We start from the raw sequence: 23,044 nt of genomic DNA, 5'->3' as shown, positions 1-23,044 counted from the left end.
ATTCCAAAACCTTGAACCCATTTTACTAAAATGTTATGCTTTATCTGTGCCTTCTTCTCCAGCAAACCTCTCTCATACCTAAACAAATCATCCCTGCAATCATTAGCAACCACTTCCCTGTCCAAATTATCCTGCTAGGATTCAGTATGACTGCACAAGACATCTGAGCTAGTATCACAACTATCTGGCAAAAATAGCTTGAATTTCTGCACTCGTGTGCACAAACAGTTGTAATACACACACACACACACACACACACACACACACACACACACGTGTGCGCGCATGCACACACAAACACACACTCAAGCTCGACAAATTACAAGAAAATTATACAAAATAGAATAAAAAAGTAAAGCAGCATTTTTTATTTGGAAAAAACGTGCTTTCACCCAAGCCCCCTACACCATCTTGGCTAATTATTCTCACTCTGAGGTTGCTACACCTTAGATAAAGGATAATCGCAGGCAAACAATGAAAAACCTTTCTCACTCTTTTTCCAAGAACAGAGTAGTTAAAACATACTACACTTCAAGCTGTAAGAGGTCACTCATATGTGAAGCAATCAGCAACACACAAGCAGCTTCCTCCTTGAACTGTTATGCTTGAGTAACTGTGATAGACACAACTGACTTAAGCCACCTCCCTACAATTTAAATAATCTTCCAGTACCACTACTGTAAAGATGCTTTGAATCACAATTCCTGCCACAGCACATGTGCACATGTGCTCACACACACACACACACACACACACACACACACACACACACACACACACACACACAGTAAGTTACATGTCCCCACCCTTATTTTTCCATTGCTTAACATACCCCACACAACACCAAAAACACAAATACCTTTTTTGCAGCCTGACAAAGCTGGAATTCCCAGATGTGACCTATACACCTTTTAGTTACATGAATACTTCTGTTGCTTGTTGACAGTGGACAATGTAAATGTTTACCTGGAAACAAAACATCACTTGTACATTCATTGTGCAAACATTTGTTGATCCATACATAATGACTCAGCCAATTTGTTTTATGAATCCTTGTTTGTAACTGTAATTTCGGCCTATAATCTTGTTTTGTCATCCGTAATTGCTATTTCCATGTGTAATCACAACATTGTTTAACTTCTGTAATTCCTTTTGATCAACTGTGCAGTTTTGTATCTGTATGTACACTAGATTAAGGTAATTCTTATTTCTCTAGAGAGACAAGTCAGCATTTCTATGAAGTCAGCCGTGACAAAAAAATTAAATATACCGTGGAGAAGCTTGATGACATTGGCCCCGAGTTCAACTTCACTTTAATGGTCTGTAGAATTTTAAATTTTCTTTACATGTAATCTTACTTTTGTATTGTTTGCGCTTCATTGGCATTAAATTTGTTATGTTACAATTTTATGTACTATACTAAAGAAAATATCTCACTGGAACACCGGCTAAAGAAGAAAATGGCTGTAGAGCTGGTGTGGACCAGGCTTTGAAATTTGTGCTTACTTCTTGGTTTTATCTCTATAATGTAAAATTACTTTGAAATGAAATCACAGTGTTGACTGTTTCACACTAGAATCTCTGTATTTTGTGTGAAATGTTGATTTTGAAACCTTATTGCTAAATACCATGTGATTGTTTTACTATTATAATGGATTGTAGTAAAAGTATAACAGCAATTCTGTAGTATCAATAGTGCAAAAAATAAAATATTTTTCTACTATGATAGGATTTAATCATGTTTTCTAGTTTTGTTGCTATATTTTTGTTCCTAGTTCTGCAAATAGTACAAAAAAAGAGAAGGAAGTAAGGAGCTTTAAATCTTCCTGCAGCTAAGTAGTCTGGTTAGCCTACTGTGAGCCTCCCTCAGCTCTTTCTCCAACCAAAGCTGAGTGACAGCACTGTGGAAATTTTCTGGGCCTATTTAAGAGCAGTATTAAACCTGTGTGTAGAAAATGCCTAATTGTTCATCTATGGAAAGTACACATCTTTTTTTTTGCCAGTTAGCACACTAAATATCCATGTGATGATTAAGTGGTAACAGTTTCTGTAGCTGGATTGTGCAGAGGTTTATATGGACCTGAGTATAGCATATTTTATAATATGGATTTAACACTCAGACTGAAATATATCCCTGTCACTGATACATCCATTAACAGTAAATCTCTGTGTGAACCTAAGAGTCTGAAAAAAAAGAAAGAATACCTAAAAATCCCTTTGTTGTAACTGCACAAATAAGTAATGCTGAAAACCATCCACAATATTTTTCAGCAAAACATACTCTGAAAGTGCTAAAGTATTGTTCCAGTAAAAGTAATACTGCTGTACTTACTTGCCACCTTGCTGTGTCAGTCTAACACAAGGAGCGCTTTAGTAGTTAAGATTGCACAAAAAATCTGCATGTCACTGAACTTAAAAAAAAAAAGACTCCTTTCCTCTCTCTATTCCTAGTCATGCAGCAGGGCACTGTGTGGAAAACAGCAGCTGTACTCTGGAACTGCTATGTCATAGGAGAAGTACTTAAAAAAAAAGAAAGATACTTATATGGCACACCTCTGAGAGCTATTCTTCTAAACTGTATTTAATTGTCGGGCTGCTCTCATGTTTCTCTAACTGGAGTCAAAATACAGTGAGAACAATACAATAAAGAAAAGCTAAAAGATATTCTGTAACCGATGCTTCAATGTATGGCAGATGGCGGGCTCTAAATTCCCAATAAACTGTCACTGCTTAGCAGTAGCATAGAATATGTGGCCACATTACTGTTTTTTATTGTATATATATATATATATATATATATATATATATATATATATATATATATATATATATATATATATATATATATATATATATATGTATATATATATATATATATATATATATATATATATATATATATATATATATATATATATACACAGCATAATCCCCTTACCCAGCTTCCTTACTGATACAGACTAAACACTTTCAAATAAATGATAGAAGCATCATTTTCTAACATTTCAGCAGATAAGCACACATTTTAGCAGCTTCAGGAGGAAGGGACATCCTTTACTTATTCCAGGAATTTATGATATGTTTCATTTGCTCAGTTAAACACTGTATTTGTTCTGCTGTGAACATCTCACCTGAAACTTAATTTCCATTGCGCTGTTTTGCTAGCAGAATCATAGTGACTACTTATTATTATAAATAAAAAATATTTCAGTTTTGTATTATTTAACACACCTGGAATAATAAGCATAGTAAGATCTGCAGGATGTACATTTACTGGGGAAGAATCTGTGCTGTATGCGATGTCACAACACACACAGGACATTGCAAATCCTAATTCTTTAGTTTGGTTCCCCATTGTTTGTGGTTTAAATTTTGTAACTTGGATTTTGCATAACATAGTAAAAAAAAAAAAAAAAAAAAGATATTATTCCATTGTATCTTGTGTCTGTGTGTGTGTGTGTGTCTTGCAGACAAAACAACTCTGGGTTATGTTCAGAGTTATTTGAGTTTTACTGCACACTCAACTGTCCAGACTTTCACAACCTTTCCGGATTTTTTGCCTTACATTTTTTTTTTTTCCCTCATACAATTTGTGGTATTCTGGCAAATCATTGAGGATTTAAGTCATTAAATAATGACAGACATTTGAGTTTCAGATTTCATGTCCTTCAAAAATGTATGCTAATTCAATGTTATTGTAGCAACTTGCTACATTTATAGGAGCGATATTTAAACTCTGTCCCTGATTTTGGTTCTTTGTCCTGATATTATTTTTTGGCTTTGCCCTGAATTCTTGTGCTAAACGTTTGGAAGGTATGTTTAGAATCTCTTCCTGATTTTGGGTCTTTGTCCTGATGTTATTTTTTGGCTTTGCCCAGAATTCTTGTGCTAAAAGGTTGAGAGGTATTTTAGAATCTCTTCCTGATTTGAGGTCATCGTCCCTCCATTATTTTTGGTTTTGTCCAGATTTCCTGGGCTAAGATTTGGAGAGGTATGCTGTAAACAGAAAATAAAACTTGAAATACAAGTCTCAACCTGGAGGTTTTTTGAAAGATTAAAATAAAGAGTTTGTTTATACAATATATAGTACTGATGCTCTTAAAAATAAATTTGGCAGACAATTTCTGTAAACACATTACTGTTGTTGTTCCAGAGCTTGTCATATTTAGCTGTATCAAGAAGACTCTATCCCATCTGAAGATCTCTTTGTTGCCAGACTGTAGTATTTCAAAGTGGCCACTCAAAATAAAGTGTGAGATCCTAAAAAAAAGTAAATGTTCTCATTACTTGACTGTGTGCTGACCAAAAGAAAATGACTAAGCAGAAAAAGGGATTCAGAAACAGATTTTCAAACAGTGACCTTGTAAGTAAATATACTATGGGGACTTCAGATGAGGACAGCCTTTCTTCGATCCTTTAATAAGTGCCCCATTAATCTGTCATTGCACTGATGACAAGTCTGAGTACAAGTCAGTGTCTGTCTCAGCATGTGGGCAGATTACTGTAATATAGAATTTAAAAGAATAAATAATTACACCGTGACACTAGTGCAGGGGAGCCTTCCAATAGAGGTAATTTTATTGTTTTTTACAATGCAAAAGACCTTATGCTCAGAATATCAGAGTGTAACTGTAACTCAGCATTCTTTACAGTTTATTGTAGATTAGGTATTTCACAGAAATTTGGCAGGAATTGCATTAAATTCATACAGATTATCTGGAAATATCTGACAACACTGTTTTTTTGAGTTCCCATAGTTTAATTTTCAGTTTGTTAACCCATGTATACTGCGTTTTCGGCAGTACATATCTATTTTTACTGTGGACTAAAATTCAGATTTGAGCCTACATGAGTTTGTTCACTATGTGACAGGTAAGATAAGCAAATGGCTGCAGAATTATATGCTGTGTATACTTGTGAAGATTGGAGGAAGATGGGTGAAGGCTGCCAGCCTAGCTAAATAGAATTTGATACATAATTCTATCAATTGTATAAATAAATATAAACTACAGGCTTGTGTTTTTAAATGAAAGAAAACCCTGTAAAATGTGAACTTCAAGATTGTTGCAACATTGCCATTTGCTGCAAAGAAAACCAAGCCAATCATTTCAAATGTGTATTTTGAAGGTGAAAAGATCTTATGACTCTTTGATGTTTACAAGTTGGCTCCAGTGAGTCTGGATGAAGGTTTCAGGCCCATTGTTTTAAGGTTGAAGTTAAGGGCCAGAATTTACATGTGGAAGGTGCTTTATTGCTCTGGTTTCTGCTAGAGTGTGTATGTGAATGCCTTTTATTGTTGTAGTCTCCTGAGCAGATGTTAGCTTGCTAAATAATGCAGTTTGTGGCCTGGGAACTCCAGACTAAGTGTCAACATAATGTAATTTGGGAGGGCCTTAGAGAGCTGTTGGTTAGTGTTTAAAAACTATTGAGTGAGAGACTAGGAAATATTTTGATCTTGGACATCTAACCCAGCACTGCTTATGCTTTATGTATGTAAACAGGATTATAGCACTGTGTTTTCTCTTAAGATTAGCTAAAGATTAGAAAGTTAGATTAAGTGTTTTTCTTTGACATCAGACCTGTCCTACTGTATTATTTCATGTTTTTGTGTGATCTCTGAACTCTTAGATATCTCTGTGGTGTAGTAGTATTGTCTTGTGTTTTAATTATTATTATTAAATATTTTAAAACCTTTACCTATGGCTGGTTTTTGTAGAGATAATTTAACCTCTAAAATACATTACATATTTACAGATTTTACTGTCTAAGTCACTCCAAATTAAGCATTGACTGTCTAGTCATACTACCATTGGATTATAATATTGCACAGTAATAATTGGACACCCTTTTAAGGGCCTATTAGTAGCTGATAATTATATTAAGCTGGTGGTGGCAGTAATTACTACTGTATAGTAGGGGTGAAGGGGCACATCTGGAGAATCTCTGTCAGCCTTTTCCCAGGAGGGTCTGTGTGGTGTGTCAGCTACCTGGGCAGGGACACAAAGCACTGGTTGGACAGAGAGGGTACTGGAGGTTAGCTTGCCAGCTAGGTTGAGATCTGGATCCTATAGCTGTGCCAGTGGGGAGTCTTATTGGGGACCTGGTGAGCAAGGGAGCAACCAGCCCCAGAGTGACTGTGATCGCTTTGTGCACTTAAGGGAAATTGTACTTTACTGTGTGTATTAGTTATCCTTTCCTCTTCTAGGAGACAACCTCCCTGGTGTTGGTGGTGAGGGTTGAGGCTCCTTTACTGCTTGGCCAGGGCACAGTCGTCACATATTGGTGGCAGTGGTTGGGATATCTTATCACATATTGGTGGCAGTGGTTGGGATATCCTATCACATATTGGTTTGCTGTGTTGGGATCCACATCACATATTGATTAGTTGGCAAACACTAATTGGCTTGTAGTGGTGTGGGTAGAGCGAATTCCTGTAGCTTATGTACAGTGATCACTAAAAGTGTTTTGTACTCTAAAACAGCCACGCAGTGTATACTCAGAGTTCAGATCACAATTATTTCTTTTGTTAGCTTAGTGTTAGTCAGGGTGAGCAGGCAGCATGTCAGCAGAGGAGTATGGAAAGCTGACAAGGAGCCAGCTGGTGGAGATGTGCCAGGCTAGGGGACTAATGCATGGAAACTTGACTAAGGCAGACCTGATTGCAGCCTTGGTTACAGCTGCATCAGGAAACAGCAGCATGGAGGACAATCAGACTGACAGTGGAGATACAATATCCTTGGAGAATGGACAGCTCAACCTTTCTGCAATAGACTTAAAAATCCAGCTGGAGCTAAACAGACTTGAGTTGGAGGCCAGGCATATGGAACTAGAAGCAGCTGAGAAAATGAAGAGTCTACAAGCTGAGGAAAATGAACGGCAGAGGAGGAATGAGAGGGAAATGCTGACTCTTTACCAGAGTCATGGAGGTAATGGAGAAGGGAGTAACTGGACCCCAGAAGCATAAAAGGTCAGTACATTTCTTCCACAGTTTAAAGAGGGGGATAATTTTGATAATTTCATTCATATGTTTGAGTGGGTATGTAAACAGTATGAAGTTGACCAAGGGCTCTGGGTATGGTTCCTGACCCCCTTACTCCATGGTAAAGCTGTAACATCTCTAGCAAAATGCATGACACTAACTGTTTTGATTATACTGCTGTAAAAAGACACTTGTTGGAATGTTTTAAGCTAACACCTGAAATGTATAGGAAATGGTTTTGTGAGCATAGACGCAAGGCAGATGAAAAGGTATGTGAATATGTTGCTGAACTGAGCACTTATTTTCATAGCTGGGTGAGTGGATGTCAGGTTACCACTTTTGAATGGCTGGCAGAACTTTTGGTAAGTGAACAAGCCCTTAGCACTTTGCCTGAGGACATGAGGATCTGGTTAGCTGATAGACAGTGTGCTACTTCAGAGGAGTTAGGGAAGACGGGAGACCTATACCTAGCAAGCAGGGCAGCCCTGCACAGGAAAAGGACCCTCAGTACTGCTCATGGGACTAAAGGAACCCATGGTGAGCAGCACAGACTGCCCCAACAGAATCCACTAGTAGCAGGGGAAGCCACTATTCCAGATGTACGTCCAGGAGCTAGGGTTAAATGTTTTAAATGCAACCAGTGGGGCCATGTGGCATACATGTGTTCACGGAGGCAAGTTGGAGAACAAAAAGTGAAAGAGCCAGTAAGTGGGAAAGACAAAATGCCAACAATGGGTTGTCTTGAGACAACAAGGGTGTAGAACTAACATCCTGCAGATGTCCAGAGAGGGAAGGATTTGGATGAGGCAGTACTATGTACTTATGCAGTTATATGCAGTGAAGCTAGGAGACAAGCATGTGGGTCTGGTAGCCTGGGGGAGACCCAGACAGACTGCATACTTGCAGCCAGGACTGCTGAGGTGGTTACTTCAGGGAATGAGCTACGCTGTAGAGTGAGACTGAATGTGAGCCACAGCTGCTTGTGGGTATTGATGTTCCCTTGGACAGGGTAACTGCAAAGGAAGAGGTGTGTAGTAGTACCCAGGCTGACAGTGAGGCACCACAGACCTCCTGTGGAAGGGGAGCTGGGAAGGGTTACAAGGAGAGACTTGAGACAGGCTCAGCTCTCAGACCCTACATTGCAAGGCCTGAGGCAGGTAGCTAGGGAGGCACCTGATTCTCAAGGGAAGGGGGAATCTGTATACTGGAACAAAGGGTACTGTACAGAGAGTGGACCTCTGAGGGAGGGCTAGAAGGTGAGAGAGTACAGCAGTTGGTAGTGCCTAGAGCTTACCGTCTTGTGTTTCTAGCCGTAACCCATGATATTCCCTTTGGGCATAAAACATACAAAGAGGCATATTATGCAAAACTTCTATTGGCCTGGAATTTCCAGAGATGTAACAGGGTACTGCAGGACCTGTGAGCAGTGCCAAAAGGTAGGCAAGGCAGGGGACAAGGTGAAAGCTCCTTTGATGCCTTTGCCTGTGATTGAGGAGTCATTTCAGAGGGTAGCTATGGATATTGTGGGTCCTCTGAGTACCTCAAGCTCCACAGGGGAAAAGTATATCCTAGTGATTGTAGATTATGCTACATGATACCCTGAGGCAGTGGCTTTGTCCTCCATTAAGGCCGAGAAGGTGGCAAATGCTTTGCTAGAAATTTTCAGCAGGGTAGGTTTCCCAAAGGAAATACTGTCTGACAGAGGTGTCACTTTTATGTCAAACCTGCTGGCTTGTCTGTGGAAGTCCTGTAGGGTGAAGCACATGATTCCCCTACCATCCCCAGACTAATGGTCTTGTTGAGAGATTAAACTCTACAATCAAGTCCATGCTATGGGCATTTTCAGATCAGTTTAAGAGGAAGTGGGACAAATATTTGCCCCATCTGTTTGCTTACAGAGAGGTTCCCCAGGAATTCACAGGTTTTTCACCCTTTGAGTTGCTGTATGGGCATAGGGTGAGGGGACCTCTAGATTTAATTTGAGATGAGTGGGAAGGTGAGTGTGAGTCTCACAAGGAGTCTGTTGTGGCATACATCCTAAACCTCAGGACAAGGCTCAGGGAACTCATGGGCTTGGCCCAGGAGAACCTGGCAGAAGCCCAGCAACAGAAAAAGGTGTGGTATGACAGGAATGCTTGAGCTAGAGAATATGCTGTGGGGCAGCAGGTAATGGTTCTCATTCCTGTCAGACACAACAAGCTGCAAGCAGCTTGGGAGGGACCCTACAAGGTGGTAAGAAAGGTTAAGTGATGTTAACTGCATGGTGGAAGTGCTAGGCAGATGGCAGGGGCACAGACTGTACCATGTTAACATGATGAAACCTTACCATGATATGGAGGCCCTTGTGCTGAGTATTTGCAGTGGATTGCAGGAGGGGTCTGAGAGAGATCTTGTGACTGATCTCCTCAGTGAGGCTTGGGCTGACACCTCGCTGGAAGTGGTAGCAATGTCCCAGCAGCTATCTCCTACCCAGGCTCGAGAAATCTGAGCAGTGTTGCAGGAGTTTGGAGGTATGTTCACCGGGAAACCAGGGAGAACACACCTGGTGTAGCACCAGGTAGATACAGGACCCCAAAGGCCTATCAGGCAGGCCCCTTATAGGGTGCCTGAGACATTCAAACAGACTCTGAGGGAAGAGGTACAGGAGATGTTGAAACTAGGGGTGATTCAGGAGTCCAACAGTCCCTGGGCCTCCCCAGTGGTACTGGTGCCAAAGAAGGATGGCAGCACCAGGTTCTGTGTGGATTACAGGAAATTAAATAGTCACACAGAGGCAGATGCTTACCCCATGCCTAGGACAGATGAGGCCCTAGAGCAGCTGGGTGGGGCTAAGTATCTTACAACCATTGATCTTACCAAGGGTATTGGCAGGTTCCTTTGACTCCCAGTGCTAGAGATATGTCAGCCTTTGTGACTATATTGGCTTGTATGAGTTCACAAAGATGCCCTTTGGGGTGAAGAATGCCCCAGCAACTTTCCAGGGGCTGGTAGATCATATCTTAGCAGGAGCAGGAGGATTTGCCCTTGCTTACATGGATGATATTGCTATCTACAGCCATTCCTGGCAAGAGCACCTTCAGCATGTCAGGGAGGTGCTGGGCAGACTACAGAGGGCAGGGTTGACCATTAAGCCAAGCAAATGTCTGGTGGGTATGGCAGAGGTCTCCTACCTAAGACATAGAGTGGGGAGTGGTAAGATAAGGCCAGAACCTGCCAAAGTGGAAGCCATTCAGGCATGGCCTGCACCTGTTACCAAAAAGCAGGTGAGGGAATTCTTAGGAACAGCAGGTTACTACAGAACGTTTGTTCCCAATTATAGTACCATAGCTGCTCTCCTCACAGATCTGACAGAGAAGAACAGGCCAAATAAGGTAGTGTGGACCTCAGCATGTGAGCAGGCATTTCAAAAGCTTAAGGAAGCTTTGGAAGGCCCCCCCTGTGTTAGCCAGTCCAGACTATAGCAAAGGATTTGTTTTGCAGGTGGATGCTTCAAACTATGGGGTGGGGGCTGTACTTAGCCAGATTTCTTCAGAGGGAAAAGAGCACCCAGTGGTTTATCTCAGTCATACGCTCCAATCCAGGGAGGAATGCTATGCAGTGGTAGAAAAGGAATGTCTAGCCATACTGTGGGCACTACAAAAACTTCAGCCTTATCTGTATGGAAGAAAATTCATTGTAATGACAGATCACAACCCTCTAACATGGTTAAACAGAGCCAGTCAGCAAAATGCCAAGTTGCTAAGATGGAGCCTGGGGTTGCAAACATATGTCAGCGCAGCACCACAGTGGGAGTAGCAATGCCAATGTAGATGGGCTCTCAAGACAGGGAATGGGGTGAGGTACATCCAGATAGACCTGAAACTCTCAAGCAATGTTTCTCAAGGGGCACTTGAAAAACTTGCTTGAGTTCCCCGGCGGGGGGGGGGGGTGAAGATTGGAGGAAGATGGGCGAAGGCTGCCAGCCTAGTCAAACAGAATTTGATACATAATTCTATCAATTGTATAAATAAATGTAAAATACAGGCTTGTGTTTTTAAATGAAAGAAAATCCTGTAAAATGTGAACTTCAAGATTGTTGCAACATTGCCATCTGCTGCAAGGAAAACCAAGCCAAGCATTTCAAATGTGTCTTTTGAAGGTGAAAAGATCTTATGACTCTCTTTGTTGTTTACAAGTTGACTCCAGTGAGTCTGGATGAAGGTTTCAGTCCAATTGTTTTAAGGTTGAAGTTAAGGGCCATGATTTACTTGTGGAAGGTGCTTTATTGCTTTGGTTTCTGTTAGAGTGTATATGTAAATGCCTTTTATTGTTGTAGTCTCCTGAGCAGGTGTTAGCTTGCTAAATAATGCAGTTTGTAGCCTGGGAACTCCAGACTAAGTGTCAAAATAATGTAATTTGGGAGGGCCTTAGAGAGCTGTTGGTTAGTATTTAAAAACTATTGTTCAGTGAGAGACTGTAAGCATTTTGATTTGGGACATCTAACCCAGCACTGCTTATGCTTTTTGTATGTAAATAGGATTATAGCACTGTGTTTTCTCTTAAGATTTGCTAAAGATTAGAAAGTTAGATTAAGTGTTTTTCTTTGACATCAGACCTGTCCTACTGTATTATTTTAAGTTTCTGTGTGATCTCTGAACTCTTAGATATCTCTGTGGTGTAGTAGTATTGTCTTGTGTTTTAATTATTTATTATTAAATATTTTAAAACTTTTACATGTGGCTGGTTTATGTAGAGATAATTTAACCTCTAAGGTACATTACATATTTATATATTTTACTGTCTAAGTCACTCCAAATTAAGCCATGGCTGTCTAGTCATACTACCACTTGATTATAATATTGCACAGTAATAATTGGACACCCTTTTAAGTCCTTTTAGTAGCTGATAATTATATTAAGCTGGTGGTGGCAGTAATTACTACTATATAGTAGGGGTAAAGGGACACAGCTGGGGAATCTGTGTCAGCCTTTTCCCATCAGGGTCTTGTGGTGTTTCAGCTACTTGTGCAGGGACATGTAACACTGGTTGGACAGAGAGGGTACTGGAGGTTAGTTTGCCAGTTAGGTTGAGATCTGGAACCTATAGCTGTGCCTGTGGGGAGACTTATTGGGGACCTGCTGAGCAAGGGAGCAACCAGCCCCAGAATGACTGTGATCTCTGTGTGCACTTAAGGGAAATTGTACTTTACTGTGTGTATTAGTTATCCTTTCCTCTTCTAGGAGTCACCTTCTCTGGTGTCAGTGGTGAGGATTGAGGCTCCTTGATTGCTGGGCCAGGGCACGGGTGTCACAATACTTGTTTTGGTTGGTTATAGTATGACAGTCATAGGAAAGGGCTATTGGTTGGAAAAAGAAATGAGTGATATCACAGGAAATAAGGGTACTTCTGGAGGTAGGAGAGGAGTGAAGAAAGAAAAGTTGTCTTGATAAATAAGCATGTGCTTTTCAGGCCTCAGGTCATCAGGCTACACCAGCAGCTGGGTAAGAGATATGTGTTGGTCTGTGAGACTGGCATCACATATACAACAATCTGACTGAAAGAAGGCTTTTAGAAAAATTCTGAAAAAAGACAATGACATAAGGAGTGTTATATTTACCTTTTGTTGACTACAACAGATAGTTCTGTTGTGATCCAGTACATGGAAAAAGTTGAAGCTGGAGTGGATTGTAGAATATTGACATCCCTAGGATTGAAATCTGAAAAGTATTCTGTAAGAATTAGGTAAAAAAAGTAACATTTTTTTTATTTTCAACAATATGCAAGTTATGTTTAGTACTGATTCTAGAGGTCAAAAACTGGCATAAACACTGAATAAGTCTGATGTGAAGACTGGCATCATGGGAAAGGATATGTTATTATGTACACAGATTTTTAACTTGTAATGTCAAAGGCATACCATTAAAACAGTATTATATCTTTTAAATGGAAACTACTTTGTTGTCACTTTTTTAAGCAGGAGGCATATGTTGTTGCATACATTCAGCTGTATTGCATTTGGTATTATCTGCTGAGAACAAAACTGGCAACATAGTCCCTGGGATTGACTTTTGCCTTAGAAACCTTTACAGTTTGGATCCAGTCTGTATGTAAGCTGTCAGAAGTAGCTGGTTGGAGCATGCTAGAATATGATGTATTCAACAAAGACAGCCATACATGATTACATTGCTCTTGGTTATAGTCATGAATTCAGAGCCCTAACAAGGTAGAAAAGATGGTACTTGCGGCAATTCCTTGCAAAGTAGAATAGGAAGGCTGCAGTCAGCAGCTGATCAAGAAGCATCCTTCATTATGCCTACCTCCTGATTTTGACCCTCTGCAGTTTGCATGCAGAGCTGACCGATCCACGGTTGATGCTATATCAGTAGCACTACACATCTACCGTTGTTAAGATTGCCTTTATTCACGTCATAAACATGATGGTAAATACGTTGCCTAAAGGCATTTTTTGTTTTACCCGTATAATAACCTTCACATTGCTAACATTTTGCAACATACACAATCTTTTTACTACCACAGTTGCTTTTGTGATTCAACCTAACTATACTATTCTTAAAACTTAGGTCCTTGTTGTACACTACTATGAGTTTTTCCCCAATTTTATTCCTCTAGGGATGAAACAGTATTTACCATCATGGTTATAACATGAATAAAGGCAATCTTAACAATGCATTAGCAAAACATGTCAATAAATTTCCTCACCATAAATTTAGATTTATGGCTATAGAACAAATTGAATACAATAGTAGAGGTGGTCCTACTGAATTGTTTTTAGAATATAAAGATCTTATGTGGAAATGCCAATTGCCTACTAGGACAAAATGATGTTGTGTCCCTCACCAGTTATTTAAAACTGAAGGCAGAGTTTCATTTCTAAAGTGTTTCCTAGGTGGCTTGACCACTGTTATTATTATTTAAAAATAATAACAACTATAATTTGTAAATAGAGTGCAACTAGTTAAAGTAAGTTGTATTTATTGTGCAGATAGATTGCTATGTTTTCATTTTTAGGTTGCTTAATGTAGTGGGATTTTATCGCATATATTAAACAGTAGTGTATAATTTGTGTGAATAAGGGGCATATGTTTTTAATGAGGGCTTTAGTACTAGACTGTGAAAAAGACTGAATATTCATTGTGAATTTACTGTGACTTTTAAGAATGTAATTTTATGAATGGGTTTTAATTGACTGTCACATGATTTTGCCTGGCTTTATAAAGAAACAACAGTATGAGTATGGTTATTCTGAAGAAGTCAAGTACAAAAATTGACAAAAGCGCTCAATAAATAGTTTTGCAGTTCCAGTTTGTTTCTTTGAGTGTGTTCTTTTATTTTATCAGATTTAGGAATTATTAAACATCTCTGTAACTGGATCCTGGATTTCCTGATTGAGAGACCACAGAGGGTGTGTTCAGGTAAGAATACATCAAAGTGCGTCACTATTAACACCTGGGTTCCACAAGGATGTGTTCTCAGCCCACTGTTATTCACCATCCTGACCCATGACTTCTATGCTAAGCACAAGTCTAACCATATCATCACATTTCCTGATGACACCACAGTTGTGGACTTCATCATAAATAAGGATGAAAAGGTGTACAGAGAGGAGGTGGTATCTCTGAACAGTTAGTGTGAGGGGAACAACCTTAACCTGAATGTAAGCAAGACCAACAAGAATATCATCAAAATCAGGAAAAGGAGAACAAACCAACCAGTGCCCAGGATCAATGATGAGAGTATGGAGAGGGTTAAGAGCATGAAATTCCTGGGACTCTGGGAGTACACACATCAGAGGATCTCATGGTTGGGAAACACCAGCCAACTGGTCAAGAAAGGTCACCAATGCCTCTTCTTTTTAAGAAGGCTGAAAAAGCTAAGCTTCCTCGTCATATTTTCTCCACCTTCTATACAGGTGCAATAGAGAGCATCCTCACCTGCAACTTCACAGTCTGGTTTGGAAGCTGCACAGTTGCAGAAAGGAAGGCACTACAAAAAGTAGTGAGGGTTGTAGAGAAGGTAACATGTTCCAGTCTTCCATTGCTAAAACATCTTTATTCTGCAAGAAACATCTGAAAGGCCACCAAAATAATACAGGACAACACGCATCTTGTGCATGGACTGTTTAAGCATCTGGCATCAGGCAGGAGATATCACAGCATCCGCTGCAGGACTACAAGGTTCAGAAACAGTTTCTACTCTACAGTGATTAGACTTCTGAATTTGGACACTAGTCCCAGGGGTCTGGACACATAATTAGTCAATTTTTATTTATTTGTGCAATATATACTTACATATATTCCAAGTAAATGCAATATTTGTTTATTATATCCATAGTCAGTATTATTTAACTCACTCAAGAGCAATATTAGATAAATAACTTAGGCATTGTTCAATCTGTAGTGGGTTTTGTATTACTTTAAATAGGGTAGTTAATTTAACTCAGGGGAGGGTATTCTTTTCACGTATGAGTGTTGGCAAATGTCTCTGCTCCTTCTTGCATGTATTGGGAGTAGTATTGTATTTGCTAGTTATGTTTATTCCTCTTCTTGTATGTGTTGTTTCACTTTCCTTTGTAATCTCAAGAATTGAGCTTATGCATGACATTTTCTTTAGGCTACACGTGTGTAGTTCTGAATGACAAAGTTTAATTTGACTTTGACAGTGACACTTGGGCATAGTCTTTACGTGTTATGATCAGTCATGCATACCATTGTTTTTTTTTTCTTTATATATTTGGAAGGCACCACTTTACATATTGTTTCAGTGTTCCTACCTTGTAACGGGTATTCCACCAATCCATTCCCTTTGTTTCTCTCTCTATCCCACTGTTTTACAACATGATCTTGACTTGTAGCTTGGCTTCCTCGATTTCTGACCTTATCATTAGTAGTCCTCCTTTTTTAGTGGTGTCAGTTGTCAAATTCATGATCATAGCAATTTCAAAGTATAGACTTTTTTGAAAAACTGGTCTTAGAGGAGGGACAACACAAAGAAAGACATCCAGAATGACCCCATTATGGTTCCTTTAGGGAATCTTAAAATCTTGCCCAGAACAAGGTGTGCCAAGACCATCCTTAGAACCAGGCAAATGGTGGTATTCACTGGCAAGTGGCTGGTGGCCAAGTAACATGTAGTCCAGCTGGATTTGGCCCCAAAATGCTGCATGGAGCTACCACCTGGGATCACCATTCACAAGGTAAAGGATGTGGGTCAGGTACAGTGTCAGCCAAATGTCAGTCAGGAGTGGGTGGACTAAAGACTGGGTACTTGCAGTGGATACTATTTCTTGGAATGTCACCTTGTCATGTCACTGCTGGATAAGGAGATGAGCCATACCTCTAAACACCTTAGCTGGAACTTGAGTAGGAGGTTGAAGAATACCAGTTAGGCTTTACTGGTCTTGCTTCTACCTAAAGCACTGGTTCTGAAACCAAACATCTTAAGTAGGGTTGGCCTGTCTTGTGCTCTGGAGTCGATCCTCAGAAGATGCCCTGGGCAGCAGTGGAGATACTCATAAGCCCCTAATGCAGCTCAGTTGTAGTTTTTGTCAGTAAACAAGAGAGTCACCTCTATGTGACTGCAAGTTTCAGAAAGGAAAACTCTTGTGCAGTAACTGGGACAAAACTGTATGCCTGACATAAGCCCAAGCAATGAATTTTGTTTGACTTCTGTGCCAGTTAATGACTGTCCACAACAAACACCATGTTCAAATACAAGGACACAAGGATTTTCATAAGTGTACTTCTTGGTAGCAGTGCATCTTGAGCCTAATATCATTGAGTGACACTGTAGTCATGTCATGAGACCTGAGGCCACATGTAATGAATTACATTGTAGTCATGTCATCAGACCTGAGGCCATGTGTTATGAACATACCTCTCAACTGTCCCTGATTTTAACTCAAATTTTAGCTCTGTCCCTCTTAATCCCTCCTAAAACTAGTGACATTTGGAGGAAAGGTGGTGAATTACACTTAATGAATAATGACAATAATTAAGAGTTATAGACTTCTTTTACTTCAGAAAATGTGTATTAATTCATACGCTTTGATTCTGTCAATGTTTCAAGTTAATAGCACTAATATTTTAAAAGTGTCCCTGATTTTTTCTTAACTTGTCCCTGATTTTCTTGAAATTTGTCCCCGATTGGTTGAGAGGTCTGGTTCTGAACATTCAGGTTAAGGGAGCTGCTGAGTGATCAAACTATCACTAGTGGTCAGGTGTGTCAAATGTCTAAAAAGGTGGTTAGACCCACCCAGGAAGTCCAAGTGTGTAAGTGAAGGTGTTGTGGGAGTGCCTGGTCAATGTTTTGTTTGGGATTAGTTCAGATGCCTCCTCCAGGATAACTTTTCTTTTATACATGAAGAGGTCAGAGACATGAAGCCTGAATGGAAACTTTTCTAGATGTTAAAAGTTGAGGCAGTGGCAAGGATCTTTGGCCAAAAGGTGGTCAGTGCTTATAACAGTAGTAACCCTCAGATTCAATTCCACTGGTGAATTTCAGTGGTTTTGGAGGCTATCAGGTTATATGTTATATATTATTATTCTATGCAATCATACTTACTGACAAGCCAGGAAGATATCAGTTGTGGTGGTCATAAAAGCAAGGCCCCAAGTGAGGGAAAGTATGAAGAAGCCATGAAGAATGATCTTAAAACTTCTTCCAAGATATTCTGGCAATCCATTTGGTGAATCAGGTGGGGGAGTTGGAATATTGCCCAAGATGTCCTTCAAGAATGCAACTGCAGTCCTGACATATGGGTTGTCCTGCCTCAGGCAGCCCTTCGGTAAGCCGGATTCCAAAGTCTGTGTCGGGCGTCGGCTGATGTCACCTCCGCCCCGACGTCAGAGCGGCTGGGGTATAAAGGCATCCACCAACGCCATCTTCTTCAGTCTTTCTTGCCGTGCGGTGCCCGAAGCAGAAGCAGTTCGCAAGTGCCGGTCGGTCAGCTCCTGTGTTTTCAGTTACCGAAGTCATCTAAAAGCTAAGTACCCCGTTGGGGAGCATTTTTTCTTGCCTCAGCCGATGTCAGAACAAATTGAGAAAGTTAATAATTGTTTGTCTTGTGGTAAACAAATACCTCATAAGGACTTCCATTCTTACTGCCTCCCTTGCCTGGGCCCAGACCACGACATCTCGGCCTGTGCTGCCTGTGCTTGCTTTAATAAGCGCACTCTCAGGCGCCGGGAAGAATTTGCTGAAGACTTTTTTGGCGAATTCTTCGCTTACATCATGCCGTCGGGACGACCGACAGCACAAACTTCCAAGAAACGCAAGGACCGGGACCGACACCCTCGGCCCGCGTCTTCCACCGATACTACGCCTAAGCCCTCCGCGAGTGCTCCGGCCCCTACGGAAGCGATTATTCAACTGCTCCAGGCCGACGACACCGCGTTAACACGTTCTTCGGTCTCGGAGACTACTCTGGTGCCGGTTGTTGATTTCCCTCCAGAAACCGAAGTTCTCGATCTACCCGACACCATTCCTGTGGACAAGGTTACCCCTGCACATGGGGCAGCTAGGTCTTCTGTTTCCATGTCCATCAAGGCCTTTGCACGTGCTAAGGCCGCCAGCCAGGCCAAGGCCCATCCTAAACCTTCCTCTCAGGCCCCTTTGTCTGATAAACAGATCATGTCTCTTGCTGCTGATCTAATCTCTCTTATCAGGGGGTCTCAGCCCCACCCAGACAGAGGTTCTCAGCCGCCTTCAGAAAAAAGGCCTAGAACTGAGCAGGCAGACAACCTGTCTTCAGATGAAGCCTCTGGGGATTCAGAACATTCAGATATCCAAGAAGAATCCTTCCAGGCCTATGAGGACTCTGATGCTGAGGAATCAATTCCCTCTGCCTCTCCTCTGGAGGATTTCTCTTTCGGTGAAGTCCTCCACTCCATGAGGGAACATTTTAAGTGGCAGGGCCAGGAATTTTCTGATTCTAGGAAAAGGCTTCGTACCTTCCTCAAGTTACCCCAGCACAGACCTTTGGCTATCCCTCCTGTTTTGGATGTCCTGGATGATGTATTCTCAGACTCCAGTGCTTCCCCTGATTCTCTCCCTCCTGCCCCTTTCAAGCCATACAGATATTGCAGGTACCTGACACTCACAAGCATCTCTTTAAGGCCCACTCTGTGGACCTAGAAACTATTTCACAGGGCCCCAAAGGGGTGGCTACCTCCTCAGCCAAAAACCCACTGCCAGCTGACAGGGAAGCAAGGTCCCTGGAGAGATGGGGTAAAAAAGTTTATACCTCCACCACCCTTGCCATGAGGTCACTTAACTGCCTTTTTCATATGTTTCAGTACCAGGATTATTTACTGGATAATTTGCAGAAAAAGCTAGCCTCTCCTGAGCCTATAGATAGACAGGCATTGCAGGATTTAGTTCATAACACTCAGCAGGTTAGCAACTATTTTCTTCAGTGTGGTTATGATGCATTGGAGGCTTCATGTAGGGCAGCTATGACAGGGGCTGTTATCCGTAGACATGCTTGGTTGAAAGAGCAGCCACTGCCGGATCATGTTAAAGTAAAGCTCCTGGACGCACCTCTGGATACACAGAAGCTTTTTGGTGCTAATGATCAGGATGTGTTGAAATCTATTGAGGAGAAGGCAAATCAGTACAGACAGTAAAGGATTTCCTCCAGGTTCAGCCTCCCAGATTCAGCAGGAATTGGCCTTCAAAGAATTGGTCCTTTCCAGACTCAGACAAGTTTCAAAGGGGAAAGAACAGGCATGCACGAGGTAGAGGGCAATACCGAGGCTCCTACAGGGGCCGCCAATGGCAACCTCAAAATCAGAGAAGTGGCACAGGTAGTTCACCTGCGCCACAGGGGCAATCACAATGACTTACCTTTCACTCCGCCTACCAAGGCTCAAGGAGAAGCACCTCTAGGCAGAAAATTATCTCTATTCTCAAAGAACTGGCACATTATAACACAGGACAATTGGATTCTGGACATAATAGACAGAGGTTACAGGTTCCACTTCCATACTTTACCAACAGGACAAGGCATGCCAAACCTGTCACAAAATCAAAGGGCAGAGGCACTCAGAGAAGTCTCAAAGCTGTTACAAATAAAAGCAATAGAGAAGGTTCCTCCTCAGGAACAAGGCCAGGGATTTTACTCAAGACTGTTCCTTGTTCCAAGAAAAGAAAAGCAATGGAGGCCTATTTTGGACTTGTCCGCTCTAAATACTTTTCTCATGGTGCCAAAATTCAAGATGTTGACGTTACAGCAACTTCTTCCCATGTTGGGCAAGGGGTCTTGGCTGGTTACTCTGGACCTCAAGGAGGCATACCTGCATGTCCCTATCAGACACAGTTACAGAAGATACCTCAGATTTCTTGCAGGAACAGAGCACTATCAATTCTCAGCATTGCCGTTTGGCTTATCTACTGCGCCCAGAGTATTCACGAAATGCCTGGCATCAGTAGTGGCACATTGCAGACTCCAGGGGATTCAAATATACCCTTACCTGGACGACTGCCTCATACAAGCAGACAGCGAACAAACCTTGATAAAACAATTGGATTATGTCATTCAATTGCTACAGGCTTTGGGATACACAGTCAACATTCAAAAATCAAGACTACTGCCATCCCAAGAGATTATTTTTCTAGGAGCAAAGCTGAACACCCAGCTACAAATGGCCTTCCTCACAGAGGAAAAACAAGAGCATTTAACAGACTACTTCAAAAGCCTAGCAAGACTAACCCACCTGACCGCAAGGAAAACCCTGCAGGCCCTGGGGTTCATGGCATCTTGCATTCTTCTAATCCCTCTGGCAAGACTACACATGAGAAAACTACAATGGTACCTCAAAAGCTTGTGGTCTCAACACAGCCACAACCTAGAACACATAATTCCGCTCATACCATGCCTGCAAAGGGAATTTTTATGGTGGGCTCAAGCAAGTCACTTAAACGAAGGCATGCCTTTCAACAAAGCTCCAACAAGTCAAACTATTACAACAGACGCCTCAGACCATGGATGGGGCACATGGACGGCAGATGCATTCAAGGGCAATGGACTCCCATGGAAATGCATCAGCACATAAATCAAAAAGAGATGTTGGCAGTGATACATGCAATAGAAGCCTTTGGAAAATCTCTTCAGCAAGGTCATCTGCTAATAAGGACAGACAACACCACTGTCATGTGGTACATAAACAAACAAGGGGGCACTCACTCCTATCCCCTCTGCAGACTAACAATGACTCTTTGGGAAAAGTCCCTGAAACTGAACATCTACTTGCAATCCCAGTTTGTTCCGGGCAAGGACAATGTTCTGGCAGACAGGTTGAGCAGAAATTTCTTGGAGCCACACGAATGGATGCTACACCCATGCATTTTCTCACAAATAACAACTGCATGGGGAAGACCAGACACAGACCTCTTTGCATCTCATCTCAATCATCATCTGGAAAAGTTTTGCACAAGGATACACCATCCTCTAGCTTGGAAAATGGATGCTCTTTCCTTCAGCTGGAATGCCCTAACAATTTATGCATTCCCTCCCCTACATTTACTCACCAAGGTGTTACTGAAGATCAAGGCAGAACAACCAAGAGGAATCTTGATAGCTCCAGACTGGCCAAGGCAACACTGGTATCCACTGCTACTGAGCATAACTCACACCAAACCGTGGCCCTTGCCTCAATGGCCTCAGCTCCTGACTCAACACAATTACAAGACTGTTCATCAGAATCTGCAAACCTTAAAGCTGACAGCTTGGAGAGTTCCATGACTGGGATCCATGACTCCCTCTCCAAAAAAGTTCAGGAAATTTTGTTGGAGGCACGCAGACCTTCCACCAGAAAAACCTATTCGGCCAAATGGAAGAAATTCATCCTCTGGAATGTCAACAAGGGCCAGGATGCATCACTGATGAACATACCTCTGATATTAGAATACTTGGCAGAAATGTTTCACAGTGGCCTCTCATACTCTTCCATCAAAATCCACGCTTCAGCTATCTCAGCACATTACAACTGTGATCCACCTGTGTTTTCGCATCCCTTGCTAAGACAGTTTCTAAGGGGTATAAAGAATATCAAACCTCCAAGGAAACAACCAATTCCTGCATGGGACCTCAATTACGTCTTGGAAAAACTAACTCTTCCTCCTTTTGAACCAGCAGCATCTTCTGAAATGCAATTTCTCTCTTGAAAAACGGTTTTCCTGTTGGCAGTCACCTCAGCAAGAAGAGTCTCGGAGATACAGGCCCTCATGGCAGTTCCTCCTTTTCTCATCTTTCATCAGGACAGAGTTTCTCTCAGGACCAATCCTTCATTCATGCTTAAGGTGATATCCAGAGTCTCTCTAAACCAAGCAATTCACCTGCCTACTTTCTTTCTTAACCCTCAAAACAAAGGGGAAAAGCTGTTGCATACTTTAGACATTCACAGACAACTACGCTACTACTTGGACAGAACAAAGTCTACCAGGAAGTCTGACCAACTGTGTTTGTAGCCTATGCTGCTGGGGCACAAGGAAAGGCAGTCACCAAGCAAACTATCTCAAAATGGATTGGACACTGCATCAGATTCTGTTACTCTTTCCATGGAAAAAGTGTGCCAGCTAATATTAGACCACACTCCACCAGAGCTATGGCCACATCCACAGCCTTTCTAAGAGGAGTGGCTACAAAAGATATTCTAGAAGCTGCTACATGGAGCTCCATGCATACATTTACCAAACACTACAACCTGCCATTATACTCCAGATCCCGAGCAGGCTTTGCTTCGGCAGTCCTGCAGGGCCTTCTAGCTACACCATCTCTTGCTTAGTCCTACCACCCCCAGCTTGGCTATGGTATTCAACCCATATGTCAGGACTGCAGTTGCATTCTTGAAGGACATAGTACAGTTTTGTACCTACCATAAATGTAGATGTCTGATAGATATGCAACTGCAGTCAGGTTTTCCCTCCCTCCTACCCCTCTGCTTTTTCCCTTGGGTCCATTTCCCCCCTTTCCTATAAGCTGGGGATATCTGTTATGGTGTATCTGTTTATTACTGTTGTGCATGTCTGGATTTTTTGTTTATCCATTCACAAAATTTAGCCTTCCTT

The 23,044-nt window shown here is 41.5% G+C and overlaps 1 protein-coding gene across 1 annotated transcript in view; it reads left to right on the top strand.

Moving 5' to 3' along the window:
* The window catches only part of ITGA2 (integrin subunit alpha 2), a 2,089,078-nt gene that overhangs the window by 1,834,493 nt on the left and 231,541 nt on the right, over positions 1–23,044 (top strand). The window contains exon 24 of the mRNA XM_044064418.1: positions 1,217–1,319. Coding sequence (XP_043920353.1) covers positions 1,217–1,319 — 103 coding nt within the window. The remainder of the gene's footprint in view (positions 1–1,216; positions 1,320–23,044) is intronic.

Source organism: Protopterus annectens, chromosome 2.part2 (assembly GCF_019279795.1).
Source record: "Protopterus annectens isolate FY-2018-M chromosome 2.part2, PAN1.0, whole genome shotgun sequence".
In the NCBI taxonomy this organism is placed as follows: Eukaryota; Metazoa; Chordata; order Ceratodontiformes; family Protopteridae; genus Protopterus; species Protopterus annectens.
The sequence above is the reverse complement of the archived record's forward strand: the minus strand, read 5'-3'. Positions and strand labels throughout refer to the sequence as shown.